Source organism: Solea solea, chromosome 11, assembly GCF_958295425.1.
Source record: "Solea solea chromosome 11, fSolSol10.1, whole genome shotgun sequence".
NCBI lineage: Eukaryota > Metazoa > Chordata > Actinopteri > Pleuronectiformes > Soleidae > Solea > Solea solea.
In genome coordinates, this window is record NC_081144.1 from 12808110 (window position 1) to 12824377 (window position 16268).

At 41.3% G+C, this 16268-nt stretch overlaps 1 protein-coding gene across 5 annotated transcripts in view; it reads right to left on the reverse strand.

Moving 5' to 3' along the window:
* The window catches only part of scn8aa (sodium channel, voltage gated, type VIII, alpha subunit a), a 44074-nt gene that overhangs the window by 14333 nt on the left and 13473 nt on the right, over nt 1–16268 (reverse strand). For 2 of the 5 annotated variants that reach the window (XM_058643431.1, XM_058643433.1), the window contains exons 6-20: nt 15721–15812; nt 12594–12815; nt 12297–12360; nt 12007–12148; nt 10454–10660; nt 10081–10365; nt 8762–9076; nt 7109–7244; nt 6633–6871; nt 5472–5645; nt 4975–5331; nt 4400–4873; nt 3523–3640; nt 2196–2350; nt 1586–1759 (exon numbers count right to left, since the gene is read on the reverse strand). In XM_058643431.1, coding sequence (XP_058499414.1) covers nt 1586–1759; nt 2196–2350; nt 3523–3640; nt 4400–4873; nt 4975–5331; nt 5472–5645; nt 6633–6871; nt 7109–7244; nt 8762–9076; nt 10081–10365; nt 10454–10660; nt 12007–12148; nt 12297–12360; nt 12594–12815; nt 15721–15812 — 3154 coding nt within the window. Of the gene's footprint in view, nt 1–1585; nt 1760–2195; nt 2351–3522; nt 3641–4399; nt 4874–4974; nt 5332–5471; nt 5646–6632; nt 6872–7108; nt 7245–8761; nt 9077–10080; nt 10366–10453; nt 10661–12006; nt 12149–12296; nt 12361–12593; nt 12816–15720; nt 15813–16015; nt 16108–16268 lie in introns of all 5 variants that reach the window. The other 3 variants (XM_058643435.1, XM_058643432.1, XM_058643434.1) reach the window with 3 other exon arrangements.

Sequence of the window (16268 nt, forward strand, 5' to 3'; positions counted from 1 at the left end):
CTCATACTCATTATTTATTTCAGTAACAGTGACACATTTAAATAAATAAAAAAAAAATTAAAAAAAACGTGTACTGTGCGGCTCTGTTATATAAAGCAAATATCAGATACTTAACAGTAAAGAGCTCAGACTGGGATTGGAGGCCAGTCAATTGGGACATCACTACTTTTAACAACACAATTCAGCAAGTGTTATTTTAAGCTATGCAAACAGTATCATGTATAGATTTAAAAACTTATTTTCTGTGGCATGTAACAGTGTGTTTGCTGGGGGGGGTTCTGGGTTAAAGGAAATTGTAATGAGCCAACATTGCAACCTCTGGCCATTGATGGGAGTCCATTCACGGTTATTGGCTGAGGTGTTGGACACTGCGGAGAGGTGGTTAGTTCAAGGAGAAAGTCAGATGTCAGGTAAATTCTTATTCTATTCAATTCTGCCACTCAGTACAGAATACTCCTTGATTCAGCATTTATGTAATATTCATATTTGTATAAGTTTGTAGTCATGGAATTGATCCCCTTCCTTCTTCCCCACATTACAATCTTGGCTTTCTTAAAATCCTCTCGTATCCATCTTAAAATTAGATAAAAATGGAGGTAATTCAGTATTTGTAACAGCAGAATAAAAGAAGAGAAAGAAGAATTCCCCCAGCTCTGGTCTTTCAGACTTGACTGACTTGAGGAGCAGAGAAGTTCACAGAGAGACAGAGAGAGGACAAAGGTACAAACTATATCAAACATCACACAGGTCAGAAACACAGGAATAGACAACTTTACACAGACACACTTTTGACACGTCCTACTGCTCTGAGATTCTCTTGAAAATGGTTCATTCATTAATTAGTTTAGTTATTCATTGCTTGATTTTCACATGTGGTTTCATCTATGTTTAATTTTGGAGAAGTCCTACTGCTCTGAGAGTGACTTGAATACGGTGAATGGACGCATTAGTCTGAATATTGATTGGTTGTTTTTCATATGTGGTAGCATCTATGTTGAACTGTGGATGCAATTATGAATCATTTCTACAGAGCAGAGAAACAGACAGAGCTGTTTCGTGCTTGTGGCAAAACCACGAGTGAATTTTGACTCACAAGCTAATAATTACTGTTGCACATTCAAGCATCTCAGAGTGATCAACGCACAGTAAAAATAAAACATTATTATAATAATAACGCTAATAATAATAATAACTGCTGCTTGATGGAGTTGTAAAAGGTGACAGAGGAATATGTGGATTTGATATGGACAGACTATTGCAGTCATGTAAAACACTGTCCTTATACCATGAGTAAAAACAAACAAACAGACATATTCTCTCTCACCGATCACATGCCATGAAGCAGAAATTCAGTTTATGTCCCGACCTTTCAAACCTAACCACACCCTTACGACAACAATCGGAACAATAGTCAAATTCTGTATATGGTAGACATAGTATGTATGTGGAAATTAGCATTAGTACTGCTTTATTCATTTATATAAATGATGTAAAATATACAGTATTTCTACCGGTGTATTGCTGTTGGACCAGGGTGTGGTTAAACAAGATTAACAAGATTAAAAAGAGCAAGAGCTGCACTTACATCCACAATGAAGAAGTCCAGCCAGCACCAGGCATTCGTGAAGTACTTGACAAAACCATAGGCGACCCATTTCAGCAACATCTCCAGGATGAAGATGTAGGTGAAAACCCTGTCAGCATACTCTAAAATGATCCGAACGGTCTTCCTCTGCTCGATATACACATCCTCAAAGGCCTGTGGGGAAAAAAGAAATCTTCAGTCAGACGGCAAAGGACATTACATGAAATTATCTTCGTCTTCAAGTCCACACAGTCAAGTTTTGATAAGGTGGATTTGGTGCCTATGAGGAGAACCTTGGTTAAATCAATGTGTAATTTGAGAAAGCTGTGACAGAACCAGCATTTGATTTCATTACGACAATTGGAAATCCACATAGCAACAGAAGTTTATGTTAAATTTATGATGAAGTAGAAGATAGATGAAGAAGAGGTGGGGACCTAGAACAGAACCCTGGAGGACACCTCTGGTTACTGGAAATGGCTGGGTACCTCGGCTCTCCTCCTTTTTTAGTTTTAATGAGTCATCTTTATTGAACCTTTATCCTGTTTGGAGTTTCTCAAAACTGTGAAACGTGTTCAAAGAAGGAAAATGCTAACACGTCAGTCCTTACCAGGGCACCGCTACTGAGAAGGATCATGAAGATGATGAGGGTCTCAAACCAATTGTGCTCTACAATCAGGTAGCAGGTTTTTCTCAGGAACCACCAGGGCTTCCCCCAGCCCATCGTGATGTCAACGTCACAGCACTTGTACTTGGCCACACAAGCTGCATACACACAGGAGGAGGGAGATAGGTTTAATTTCTTTTTTCTTGTTGCACCTTCAAACAAAAAAAACTCCTTCACTTTCAGTGATCATTATTCAGAATTCCTAGTTTTTTAAACTCAAAAAAGAAAGAAAAGAGGGTGTATGTAAGAAATGCATTGTATTAAGTTATAAAAATCACAAAAATAAAATGACTCAAATACTAGTTTCCCTGACAACAACGGTGCAGCCAGATTATTCACAACTTTCTATGTTGTGTGTAGTGGGAGAGGGGAGGAAGTGTAGCTCCTCATAGATCCGTATTTTGGTTCATGCTCCATTGTTTCCTCAAAGTACCTGGAAATATCAAGTCTCTGGGAAGGAGGGGCAGTGTGCTCCAATTTTTTTCATTGGATTGCGGTACCTATTTTAAACTGTAGTTGCATATCTTACATTAACAATTAAAATTGTATCCAAATCGCAGGAGGCGCAATATTTGTTCAAGCCAAAGTGTGTGCCATTTCAGTTGAAATATTGTCCTATACACATCATATTAAAGAAAGAAAACATCTCAAATATCACACAGTAATCATTAAAAATGTTATTCAAATGAAAATGAGAATAACTTTCCAAATATGACTATTCCCTCTCATGTCGCAGCACTTCTCTGTATCACTGAACTTTCCCATTTTTTACAGTCTATGTCTCTTTTTCACCTTTTCTTCAGGTCATGACAGCATCCATTTCACTGAGGAGCAACTTCTCTATAACGTCATCAGGATTACGTGCATCACTGAGGAACGTCATTTTGATGTTTGACACTGTGGCGACAACCTTCCAGAAGGTGTGTGCACAGTGCTGTCTCTCCACTTTCTACTCTTACACGCCATAGGAGGTACAGTATTTAAACCTTTACCTTTCTTGTCATCATATGTTAATGTATGTCTATTGTTTAATTTATTTAGGAGCCTCACATTATTATTTATCAAAGGATTTTTTTTTTTTTTTACATACTGTCAGATTAAATTGAGATGGCCTCCAAATTGTTTGTATTCCAGTCCCCTAATTAATGGGTAGTGTCTCTTTACAATATTGTTGTCCTTCACCCTGCCACCCTTTGCTCAGTGCTCAGCCTAGGACAGACTCTGCTTTGTGGAGTGGGGGTAGTGGGTGCAGCAGGAACAGTGGCCTCACCATCTGTCCAACACGCCTCTGGTTCCATGTATTCCTCCACTGTCTCAACCACCACCACCTCCTCCACATCTGGCTTGATGTCGATGGTGCTGCCTTCTGACGAACTGGTGTCATCCATCTAAATCACACACAGAGAAGACAGGGGCATAGTTTCAGTGATTCAGAAACATTTTGCGTTTTTTTTTTTTTTTTAAATCACTAAGAATCACTCATGGAGCCACTTAAAAGTCATATCAGTCAGGAAGTGTCGATATCATGTTATATCCCATTTGTGCTGCCTCAGTCTCTAAACGGAGAGAAACTTGAAGTATTATTTGATCTCAGACTTTTTTTCATATTGAAATGGACATCATAACAATGATGAATGTCACATATCATACCCATGAACACTGAAATGGAATATCAAATAGCAGCTCATTTGCTTTCTATGTCTTCTCAATGCATTTCCTCAAAAGACACACATTAGCAGATATCCATTTCATCCACACTGCTTGCCTGCTACAGCCATTCTAGATGACTCCATTGAATAATGGAGTTATATTAGGGCCTGATCAGAGCAGAGTAGTCAGCTATGCTCATAGTTTTACTGTACTGAGAGGAAACTGCACGTAGCTTAGGTTTACAACAAAAACAACAACACATGGCCTCTTGGAGCATCAATTATCATATTTACATATTGACACTTAGGTAAGCAAAAGATTCAAGGTCATTCCCTGCCAGAATGTTTAAAATTATTAAGATGGGAGGTAACGGTTTACCTTACAGTACTGCAGCAACATAGTAATATGTTAGAATTGGTTGTAAATCATAGTGTTTTTACTGTACTGTAATGTAAAATGTTACAGAAGGTGTAAATACATATAATATTTTCACTGACCTCTTTGCTATTCTCATTTTCTGATTCACTGCTGAAGTCCTCTGTGTTGAGATTCTCAAAATCCGATTCTCCCACAGCTATGGGCACGCAGACGGTCAGATTCGGATTGTGAATGAAAGACATGTGGTCCTCATCTATCATATACTTCCCAACGCTGCTGCCAATACCACTGGTGGTGCCATTACCATTCTTGGCATAGTCCAGGTCACGGTTGATGTCCACCCCAGTGTGATTAGCAATGCAGTTCAGCTTCTTGTCATACATGTCATCCAAAGGCTTCTGCTCGTCCTCCATCGGTGGTTTCTTCAGCAGACTGGCCACCAGTACCCTCACCTTTGCTTTGATCCACGCAATCCCTTTCTTGATGCGTATTACTGAAATCTGCAGGTTGTTGAGCTCACCGTCATCATCTGTCGCAGCCAAGTTGTCAGCGCTGAAAGAGCTCAGCAGCAAGGCAAGGAACAAGTTCAACACCTTTGGAAAAGGAACACGAAATCAGTAACCAAATATTCTGTAGTCATTTTTGAGTCTTTGGCCATTCTATAATTAGTTAGTAGACCACCAGGGACACTCACCACCAGGTTGCCAATGACCATGACCATCATGAAGACAACGAGGCACATGGCCTGGCCAGCCACTTCCATGCAGTCCCACATGGTCTCAATCCACTCACCACACAGCACCCGGAAGACGATTAGGAAGGAGTGGAAGAAGTCATTCATGTGCCAGCGGGGGAGCTCACAGTCCCTGTCTATCTTACACACACAGTCTTTATAGCTCTTTCCAAACAGCTGCATGCCCACCACAGCAAAGATGAAGACGATGATGGCCAGCACCAAAGTCAGGTTCCCCAGGGCTCCCACCGAGTTACCGATGATCTTGATCAACATGTTGAGGGTGGGCCACGACTTGGCCAACTTAAACACTCTCAGCTGAAGTGGGGTGGTTGAAAAGAGTGAGTGGGATATGGTTTAGGCATATATGTTTTCTGTGAGCTTAATAATTGAAAGTACACATGCTAAGATGTTAACTAAATAAGGCATTTGTCTTTATGGAAAAACTGAGCATTTACCAATCGGAAAGACCGCAATACAGACAGGCCTTCGACGTCAGCCAGAGCCAGCTCCACTAAACTCAGCGTCACAATGAAACCGTCAAAACAGTTCCAGGCCTCCTGAAAGTAGTAGTATGGATCCATGGCCGCCAGCTTAAAAAGCATCTCCCCTGCAAAGATCCCGGTGAACACCTAGTGGGTGGGACAGAGAGCAGATTCCAACATCAGTGAAAGATCAATCAAAGAAAATGAGTTCTGATCCATTATCTTACACGTTACATACAAAAGTATGTTGTGTGTGTGTGTTCCTGTGAGGATGAAACAGCACTTATTTTAGTTATCTGAGTCTCCTGTCACTTTACTCAGGTGTTGCTGATTGAGAGGCAAACAGTTTTCTACTGTGATCGGGTTTAAGTTTCATTTTTCATTTGTTTATTGGAAATAGGAAGACACATGTTTAATGGAAATGGAAAATAAGCGGACATTGGAAGAAAATAAATCGCTGGTATAATTTCAGACACTAAGGACAACCTGGTCGTCAGCAGCCAGTAGCGCCACAGTCTAGGACTTAATCGCTACACGTAGTGCTGTCCACCTTTTAAAGGATCACTCAGGATGGATGTTAATGTCAGGTCTGAACAGGGTCTGGTACGTTGCTGCAGTAACTGGACTTTGATTGATTTTGACACAACATTATTTTAAATGTTGTGTCATACTGCCAGGGTTACTCAGGTTCCTTAAAATGCCTGTTGTGAAAATGGCCAGGGGGAGTTATCCAAGCCAAGAAGCAGGAACCATTTTAAAGCAGCTCATCGATCAGCCTCCATGAAATATTAATGCAGGCTTCCCACCAGTCGACCAACCAGCAGAGAGAATGGCTGGTTCCACTGAAGCAAACATCAGCTCCAGTGAAACTCTGGATGAGCTCCACTCATCCAGAGTTGAGCGAGAGAGAGAGAGAGAGAGAGAGAGAAGGAGAAGAAAGGGAACATGTATGTGTGTATGTGAAGGAATGTGAATCACATGGAAACAGGGAAGCAACTCTCCAGTGAATGGAGACAAAAATACAACAATTACAGTGCCGAAAATAACACCTCTGTAACACCTAGTCCTGAAATAGATGAAATAGTTTATGGTTAAAAGTGATCAAAATAAGACAACACAAAGACTGCCACTCACCAGATTTCCCACACTCAGCATGTGTTCAAAGTCGCCTGTCATGGGGTAGTGCTCCATGGCCATGAAGAGGGTGTTGAGAACAATGCAGATGGTGATGGCTAAGTCCACAAAGGGGTCCATGACTATCAGATTCATGATCTCCTTGATCCTAATCCACATGGGGCAGCACTCCCAGATCAGGAATGTGTTAGAAAACTTATACCAGCATGGCGGACACTTGCGCTGAGACTCCTCCAGTTCTGAAGACATAGCGCGGATTACACATCAAAACCAAACATAATGGTGTGCTTCAGCATACTGCATGCAATGGTATCAAATAATAGAAAAAAATTGTATGCATTGTATGTATCTGGTACTGTTCGATATGCAAAGCAGATAAGCAGGAAATTCATGTCAAACTAATCAACCAATGACAGCAGCCCTAAATAAAGAATAATGAGACAGCAGATTAAATAGCTAGGTTAAAGTGGCAGTACCCTCCACTAATGTGTTGGTAATGACGCTCATGACACTGTTGGCCCGCTCTTTCCGCCCAAAGGAGGTATTGAGCTGGTCCACAGACACCATCAGGGAGCCCGACAGCTTCTTCTTCACCTCAACCTCAGTAGTTGGCTGTTAGGAGGAGAGGAAGAATCAAGCACCCATGGAGAGGACATGAACACCATCCCATCTCACCACCGGTGGCTGGCGGAGGGAAGTGCACAACAGCATTGGCAGGAAAAAGTAGTTGAAGATCAGCTGTGTTTAGGGTCGAGACAAGGCATGTTTCATTCTTCTCTATCTCAATGCTGGTTTCAAGGAAGATGTAAGGTGTATGCTGTAAATGCATGCAGGTCTCAGCCAAAGTGGGAGAAGTGGCTCTAAGGCAACATGAACTAATTGTATTTGAATGTAATTAGCTTGTCCCAATTAAACAGCAAATTGGTTGTGAGATACTAGGAAAAAAAGAGCTGCCTCTGCATGAATGCGTTTTCAGTCCTGTCATGCAATATTGCAATATAATTTTTCAGTTAATTTACAAAATGTCCCCCAAATCTGGCTATTTTTATTGTTACTTGCACATTGATGCTACTGTATCTTCCTACTTTGAAACCATACTACTTATATTGCAACCATCAAGTCAAGACCATCATAAGAGATTATAATGGAGGCATGTCGATCAGAGCCATCCAGTTGTCATGCATGAGCATGCTCCAAGTCAAAGAGAGGGAGAGGAAATAACAAACATCATAGCATTTCTTCTATTAATCTATATGTCATGCTTGTTCTTGTTCTTTAGGGGTTAAATCTACCATGCTAACTAGAATGTGACTAATCTACTAAAGTCGACCAGAGAGATTTTGGGAAACAGAAGATGATAAAGACAGACAAGGACAGCAGCCCTCCTTTGTTTTTAAATAATAATATTAAGCCTGATAGGTGACGTGGTTTGTGTAGAAACTATGGGATATTATCCAAGTAATAGGGAAGCAGATAAAGTGCCTGTGGCTCTACAGTGCTGGTCCCCACTGTTTCATCTGCCTCCTACTGTAGATCTACCCACTCACGATAGCAAAGGATCTGGATTCCTGGAGGAGGAACACATCAACACACTGGAGCAGGTTAACTCATCATGATATGCTATAACTCATCATGATATGCTGTTTGTTAACAAACACAGTGTTTTTGTTACTTAGGTGATGATGACATCCCACACATAAAGGTGTGCATTCATTCTTAAACATAGGGTTTTATCTATGTGTAAAGATCTCTAGTTCATATGGCAATGCAGTAGAGTAACCATGTGTTGTACATGTATGCATAAACTTGATATGAACATGTTCAAAACATTGACATTCATTGTTCAAATCAAACAACAAAACTGCCTGGAAGTCACTGACAGACCCAGTTAAACTAACCTATCAAATGCAGGGTTTGCTTAAGTATACTCACTGTATAACTTCTATTATTTCTCCATCCTTTGTCTAGTGTCAGAGGGCAGGGGCTGGGAGAGGGAGGGGGGCGCGAGCGCTTAGCCAAGAGATACATACGGACTTGCAAAGATGACAGTAGAGAATAGAGAGCCGGAAAGAAAAGGAACGGTCGAGAGGGGGCCATGCCTAGATAGGTCTACTCATTGACTTCCTTACACTGTCGTCAGTGGCTGCCTTATCTATTTTCACCTCAGGCAGAAGGCGTCCACCAGGCCCAGGGCCGATGAGTGACACCACGCCATTGCAATCCACCGTACTGTTCCTCTTCCCATGGTACCCGCTGTAGCTGCTCCGCCGATATGGGCTAAACAGGGAACCCCGGCGCTCCTCGCACTCCTCCACCGTGCTGTGCTCATCATCGGCAAATTCGTTTTCTGAACCGACGTCCTTACTGCGGCCCTTGAAACTGAAGATGCTGCTCTTGCTATTATGACGAGACAGGAAAGGCGAGCCAGGGATACTGAGTAGGGACTGAGGAGAGGAGAGGAGAGGAGGGGAGAGGAGAGGAGGGGGGGTGGGAGAGATATTAATGTAGCACACTGTGTTTTCTGAAATATAATTGATTGCACCATCATTGTTATACAGTTTGTCGTCAGTTCTTGGGGTCATGATGAACGGCAAAATCTGTGAGAAATTTACTGCAAGATTTTCCCTGAGGAGACATAGAAATCACATGACTTGATAAATATGACAGAAATACATAATTAGGTCGGCTATATCCGACCCTCCCAAGGTCACACACACAGAGACACAGAGACACACACACACACACAAACATACGACAGAGTTACAGGTGGCTCAAACAACATGGAGAGGAACATGAGTCATGACAACATCAATCTGTGCTGCCACTAGTATTGATCCTGCATTATTATATCTGCACACTGAACCAGCGAGTTTATGACACCAGTCTTCTCCCTGTGCAGATGATGGATGTAAACAGGGAATTTCACACTTGTGTTGAAGGAGTTGCATGCAGGCCAGCATGCCTTGTTGTCGTGTTTGGTGAATTCTACAGTGTAAAAACGTTGACAAATGTAAAAGCCAGTGAAGCCTAAAGAAAGCAGCAGGATTGTTCGCTCTGAAACATTCATGTAATCACTGTGAATAATTGAGGAGCTGGACATGTGCTTCCAAATCTCCTGCCACACTTTATGCTCCTCTGCAAGGTTTGTTTTTATAAATACAAGTAATTATCACTGAGACACATAAACCTGTGCAGCTTGCATGAAGTCTAGCCATTCTACCTTATCTCGACTATGGGGATGTATGCATCTCAGAAAATTTAAAAGCCCAAATAGCAACATGTACCAGCTACTCAGGATGATCTACAACCTTCCTCATCCTTTACAAGCCTATCAAATGTAATTTACTATGGACGTTTAAATTGTAGGCACATACAGTCAGTAATATGTGTTTCAAAAGTAACTGATGCTGCAATTTACAACAATAAAGAAGGTGGTTGTTTTCCTCACCTGGTTCATAATGGAAGACTTTCGACCCAGCCTGTTATCCGGGAAACGGAAGCGGCTCCGCTTGCTGCCATCCTCTGAGTCTGACTTGACAAACTTCTCGCTGTCGCCTTTCTCCTTCTCCTGCTCTTTCTGACGCCATTTCTTCTTCCGGTTGCGCCGCTCTTTGGCACTCTTAGAGCTGAGTTTTGACATCTCGGATGAACTGCATGAGAGACGCCCTCCTCCACCATCATCCTCTACTGCATCCTCTGACACTGTGCCTGCAGATGTTGCCATGGCAGCCGTCTGCCAGGACAGATACAAAAATAATGTCAAAACAATGATATGACACAATTTAGATATAATTCCAGCCAATATCCAGCAGAGCACTGACCTGGGCATCTTCCTGTTGTTTCCTGAGCTGCTCAAGCATGGCCTTGAATTCCTCCTCTTTCTGCGCAGCCTCCTCCATGGTGGCCTGGTTCTGCTCCTCATAAGCCATGGCCACCACAGCCAGGATCAGATTCACCAAGTAGAAAGATCCCACAAAGATGACCAGGACAAAGAAGATCATGTAGGTCTTCCCTGCTGCCCTCAATGTCTGTCAGGGGCAGCCGGAGAGAAGAGGAGAAGAGAGATACTCATGATTATCTGACATATGACCTAAACGGCAGCATCACAGTCAGTGTCCACCTGCTCATCAGACATCATGGACAAATGTTTATGTGGCAAGGACGACAGGCAGATGTGTTGAATGTACTTTTCTGGGTGTAAAAATCAATTCAGCAAAAAGATTCCTTCCTCTGGACCAAAGATTCAGCGTGGGTTAAGGTTACAAACACAGCTACAGTTAATCAGTCCTTTTTTTCATTTCATGCCCTGAGCTCATTAACATTCTTAGCACAGGCTCAAGGTTGTAATGTTCATCAGGGAGAGCCTTGACATATGCATTTTGACCCACTTTTGTATGCACACTGTATCCTTCAAAAAAGAAATCGTACCTACTGCGATATGAGAGAAAAATCGTATTTTTCATACAGGTACATTTAAGGGTTTTGGGTACAGTACATGTTCCCAACTAATCCTTTCCTCTCTTCTAAAGATGATCTACAAAGACTTCCTGGGATAAAGATGTGAAAGTTCTGAGAATCAGGTATGAAGAACAGAACACCCATTTCACAAACAGAATTCAAACCTAAACATGGTTGCATTTTTTCCAATGACACAATAGCGGTGAGAGTCTGTAGTTTTTTAGCTTGAAGCTGAATTTCAAGGATAGGCCCAAAAATAGAAGTATAAGCTGGGATGCTCCTGTCAGGTCTCATCTGTCTCTTAGTGTAAACTCGAGAACAGACTGACGGCAGAGACCAGGCTACATACAGCTGAACAAAGCCAGTCAAAGTGAGAATAGTGAGGAAAGACAAGGGTTTAGCTGAACTAGAGGCAGAGACATCCACCATTTTCTGCCTTTTTACCATTTTTAATCTTTCTATATTTTTTACATTTGTATGTACTTTTGTTTTCTTTCAATTCTGTCTTTGCATTATCTTTCATATATCGTTGTACAGCACCTTGATTCCACCTTAATGTATGCAAAGTGCTTTATAAATAAAAACCGTCTTGCCGTTCAGCCAGTGAAGACTAGATGAAGATCAAATTAGATTTAAATATATAACTAAATTTCATCTGTGATCAACAATATTAGGGTTATACTATGTTTTTCTATAGCACGTGTCATCTCTTCATTATTACTGTTAGAGAGCTTGCAATGTCATGTTTTTCTTGGTAACATTAAAACAAATGTTGGTCTAATCAGTGAGGGATGGCACATTTTACTCGTAATGTCAGTATTTCTCCACTTACAGACAAAATTCACAAATCTAAGCAGTTCTTCTGTTGTGTAAGTGCTTCAGGTGCTAAGAAATAGCTGAACTACATCGTCCTTACCAGCATGTAAAGGTTTTCCCAGAAGTCCTGTGTCATAAGTCGGAAGAGAGCCAGGAAGGCCCAGCCGAAGCTGTCAAAGCTGGTGTAGCCATAGTTTGGATTCCTCCCAGCTTTCATGCATAAGTAGCCCTCTGGGCAGCGGCTGAGAGGTGAGGTGAAGACAGAGAGACACAGACAGACAGAAGAGAGAGAGAGAGGGGGGAAAGAAAAGAGACTCAGTATCATTCTGTATTTACTTATAATACAATCTGACAACAGATAGACAGAGAAAGGCAAGGAGAGCAACTCACCCAGAGTCAGAGCTGTTCCCACAGAGAAGAGCGTCCAACTGACCAGACAGGAAGTAGAAGTTGTCTGGGAAAAAAATAAAAAATAAAGCCACAATGAGTCATATCACTCACAATCTGTCACAGAAGCTGCAATGTCCGATAAATCACTTCAGACTAAATTCGGACTTCATTTTGCGAATTCAGCGTCGTTCACTTCCTGCTGCCAAAATGACATAATGTTTCCTTGTTTCAGCATATGGGCTGACTCATACTCCCAGGCGGCTGCCAGCGCACCGTTGGCAAAACACCTTTACTTACCATCGTTCGAGATGTACTCGCCCCAGTCGAAGCCCTTGCTGCCGTTGGCCAGGACGGACTTGTTCATGTCGATCGGCCAGAACACACACTTTTGGCGCAGGTTGCCCATGAAGAGCTGGAGACCGATGAGGGCAAAGACGCTCAGGCAGAAGACAGTCAGGATCATCACATCCGAAAGCTTCTTCACAGACTGGATCAGGGCACCCACAATGGTCTTCAGGCCTGGAGAGCATCCGCGCGCACACACGCACACACACACACAAACACACGCACACACACACAAACCATGCAGGTGATGCAGCAGCTGCTGATGATACACATATGACTCTCTGGAGTGTCTGTGGTGTTTTGTGTGATGCTAATATCTTTTATCTCCAATAAGACATATCACACTTTGAGTGGATTTGTCAAAGCTATGCTGCTTTCATGAAATGTAGCACATAACTATGTCTTTAAGCAATGCATTTTCAATGATCAGTATAATAATGTGTGATATTGTTAACTTCTTGTGCAGTGGATCATTTGAATTCAAACTGGAGAAATTAAAAGAAAAACTATAGGTAGTAATACATTTTGGACAAAACTAACAGGTTACGTACATAACAGATCTAGAAACAAAACAAACATGAAATATTTACAAGCCTTCCCACTCTTTTCATCCAGATAGGAAATGATGATGCCGGATATCAAATTTTAATTACAGGCTTTTTGCTGCCAATAGATCCAATGAAAAAGAGGGGGAAGACTGTAAAAGGTGAGAGAGGAAATCCGTAAGAAAGAGAGCACAGCAGCACAACAAGGGGCCATGAGAGGGACAGAGGCACAGGCAGGGGGGTTTGGAAACAGCATGCAGGTCATTTAAACTCCAAGGCTGAACAGGAGCAATTCAATGCCAGTGCCAGCGTGGACACTTTCTTGAACTGTCTTGTATAAGGTGTCATACGAAAAGCACTGACTCCCCATACCGCGACCCTGCAGTCTGTCTCAACCAACAATTTCACAGAAGACAAAATAAGTTTACCTTCCAGACAGGCATCCTCTGGCAGTGTTCACGTGGGTCCAAGAGGAACTCAAACACCCGAGCAGGATGACCTGCACCCACTTTTGTGTTTGGCCTCTACAGGTACAGGGCTTTGCCATCTGTACTGGTTCTTGTCAAATATGGTCGAATTAAGGCTAAAGCATTAAGACAATTTCAGTAAAGCTCCATTAGCTTGGCAGAGTGGAGGAAGTCAAATTAAGAACCTCTCTTATTTTAATGTATGTCTACGTTAGTGCATATAAGGTCCCAAGAAAATAAATCAAATTAACACAATATATCAAAATATCAGTTGGGCAGGTATTACATTAAAATACTCCCATAACCTCCGAACACATGGTCAGTACATGAAATGCTGTTGAATAGATCAGATCAATTTAATCCACTCCAAATAAAATATCATTGGTATATTTTTCAAATGTTATGAAATATTATAATTTGCTTTCAGGTAGAGAGCCAACCGAGCCACACTGTTCTCAATATAAAGCTAAAGGAACAGCTAATATGGCTTTGTTAGAAGGTAATTAAAGCAGCTGAAGAGCAGCTCTACAGATAACTTAAGTCACGTCATTTCTCTACATCTTTCATCTGAATAAATATGAGTGCATAATGTCAATGAAGTTACAATCTCAGTTTGCTTTAAGGCCTGATTGAGTTTGCACATACAGTCGACCAATCAGCATCCAGGAAGAAACCTGCCAATGTGTGCACATAGTGACCAATCACATAACATTTAATGAAATTAAATTACATTAAATTAAAGGAAATAAAAAACACAATCATGTAAATATAAATAATGTTTACTATTTAAATGCATCTACAAATAAAATGGCTAATGCATTATTATATATAAGATATAATACAAGCCTATATATGTGACAAAAGAAGCTTAAAAATAATAATTATTCTACTTAATTGTTATCATTAAGGTAGGCAACACTGCTGTGACAACCCAGACCCAAGAAACAGTCCGCCACATGCCCCACATAAGATATCAATGGCTCTCTGTCAGAAAGCAAATAAGCAAATGTATAAGTATTTCATTTAAATACAGTTCAAATCCAAACGTGATTTATTTGCATTTCTTTCTTTCAGGTTACGCCGTGAATGTGTCACTTAAAAATAGCATCCACAGGGGTTCTTTAGAGCAGGCACGACATCTGTTCGACATCCTCTATCAATAGATAGATAGATGTGCAGTCAGTGTCACTCACAAAGGGTTGATAGGTCATTCAGCCATCCCATCTGCGTCCCCAACCTCTACAATGTGAGCACACTCTTTCTTTGCTATTTTTTTTTCTGTGTGGCATATCATTCAAGTAGGTTGTAAAAAAAAAAGAAAAGAAAAGAAGAGAGCGAGAGAAAGAAAATCAATAATCAAACTAAAAACAAAAGAGGGCAAATCAAACTTTCAATGCCATTAGTCAGCCAAGCTCTTATAGCCTAGTATTGTAAAAGCAAGTGACTGAAAAGCATCATGCAGCATAAGAGATATGTTCACAAACTAGGCTTGGCAGTCTTCATACATAAATAATAGGTGTATTCTTCTCTCGAAGAGCTATGCCATTTCTCATATGAACATCCCAAAAACATGGGATCTCCTATTTCAAATTCAAATACTGGCTATAAATGTGCAACCAAATAATGGCTCGCTTGCACGCTGATTTTGAAATGGAAATTTGAGACACTATAATCTATTCTTAGTTGATACATACCATGTATAATCAATAGATAAGACGACACTCTGATAATACGGAAAAGGGCATTTTGTGAATCTGAAAGCTGGTGGAAGGAGCGGGTGAGAGCTATTTGTAAAGAGGGACACAGCTGCCTTAGAAAGGAGCCTCATAATGAGAGTGCTACTGGGGCAGAAGAGAGTGCAGAACCTTTGGATGGCTCTAGAGGAGACTGCAAAGCCTATCAAAAATGTATTGGTACCATTTTTGATACTTTTGGAGGAAAAATAAATCAAAAAATGGTTGTCTCCAATTCTTTTGTTGTTGCTTAAATCATAATCGCAATCATAATAATAGTGAGTAGAAAAGAAAGGGTGAGAGGATCAGCCTTAGTGTTTAAACTGAGTCTCACCTGGAATGACAGAGATAGTTTTCAATGCTCGGAGAACTCTGAATGTTCTCAGCGCAGATACATTGCCCAGGTCCACAAACTCTGTTACATATCTGAAATAGGGGAAGGATCACACACAGAACAAACACGATGACAAAAACCACACACGCCAAGAGCACAACACCACCGAACCAGGAGGAAACGACGCCACTCACAGAGCCTGTCCACTGAGGAGAAGGGTGGAAGGTAAAGAGGAAAGAAAGACACACACCTAACACCGACCCCGCCCCACCGTCCCCACCCCATCCTGTCTTACCTGGAATTACAGAAATAGTTTTCAATGCCCTCAACACCCTGAACGTGCGCAGAGCTGAGACATTGCCTAGGTTTACAAACTCTGTTATATACCTGCAGGATCAAACCAAAGTTACAACCACTCGTTATTTACATGAAAATATGAGGTGACAAGATTCATTCACACACAGATGGGCGATGAAATAGTGTAGAATTACGTAATGTTATGGTTCACATGGTGCTGATGGTTTATAGGTATGTATCTGCTAATATGG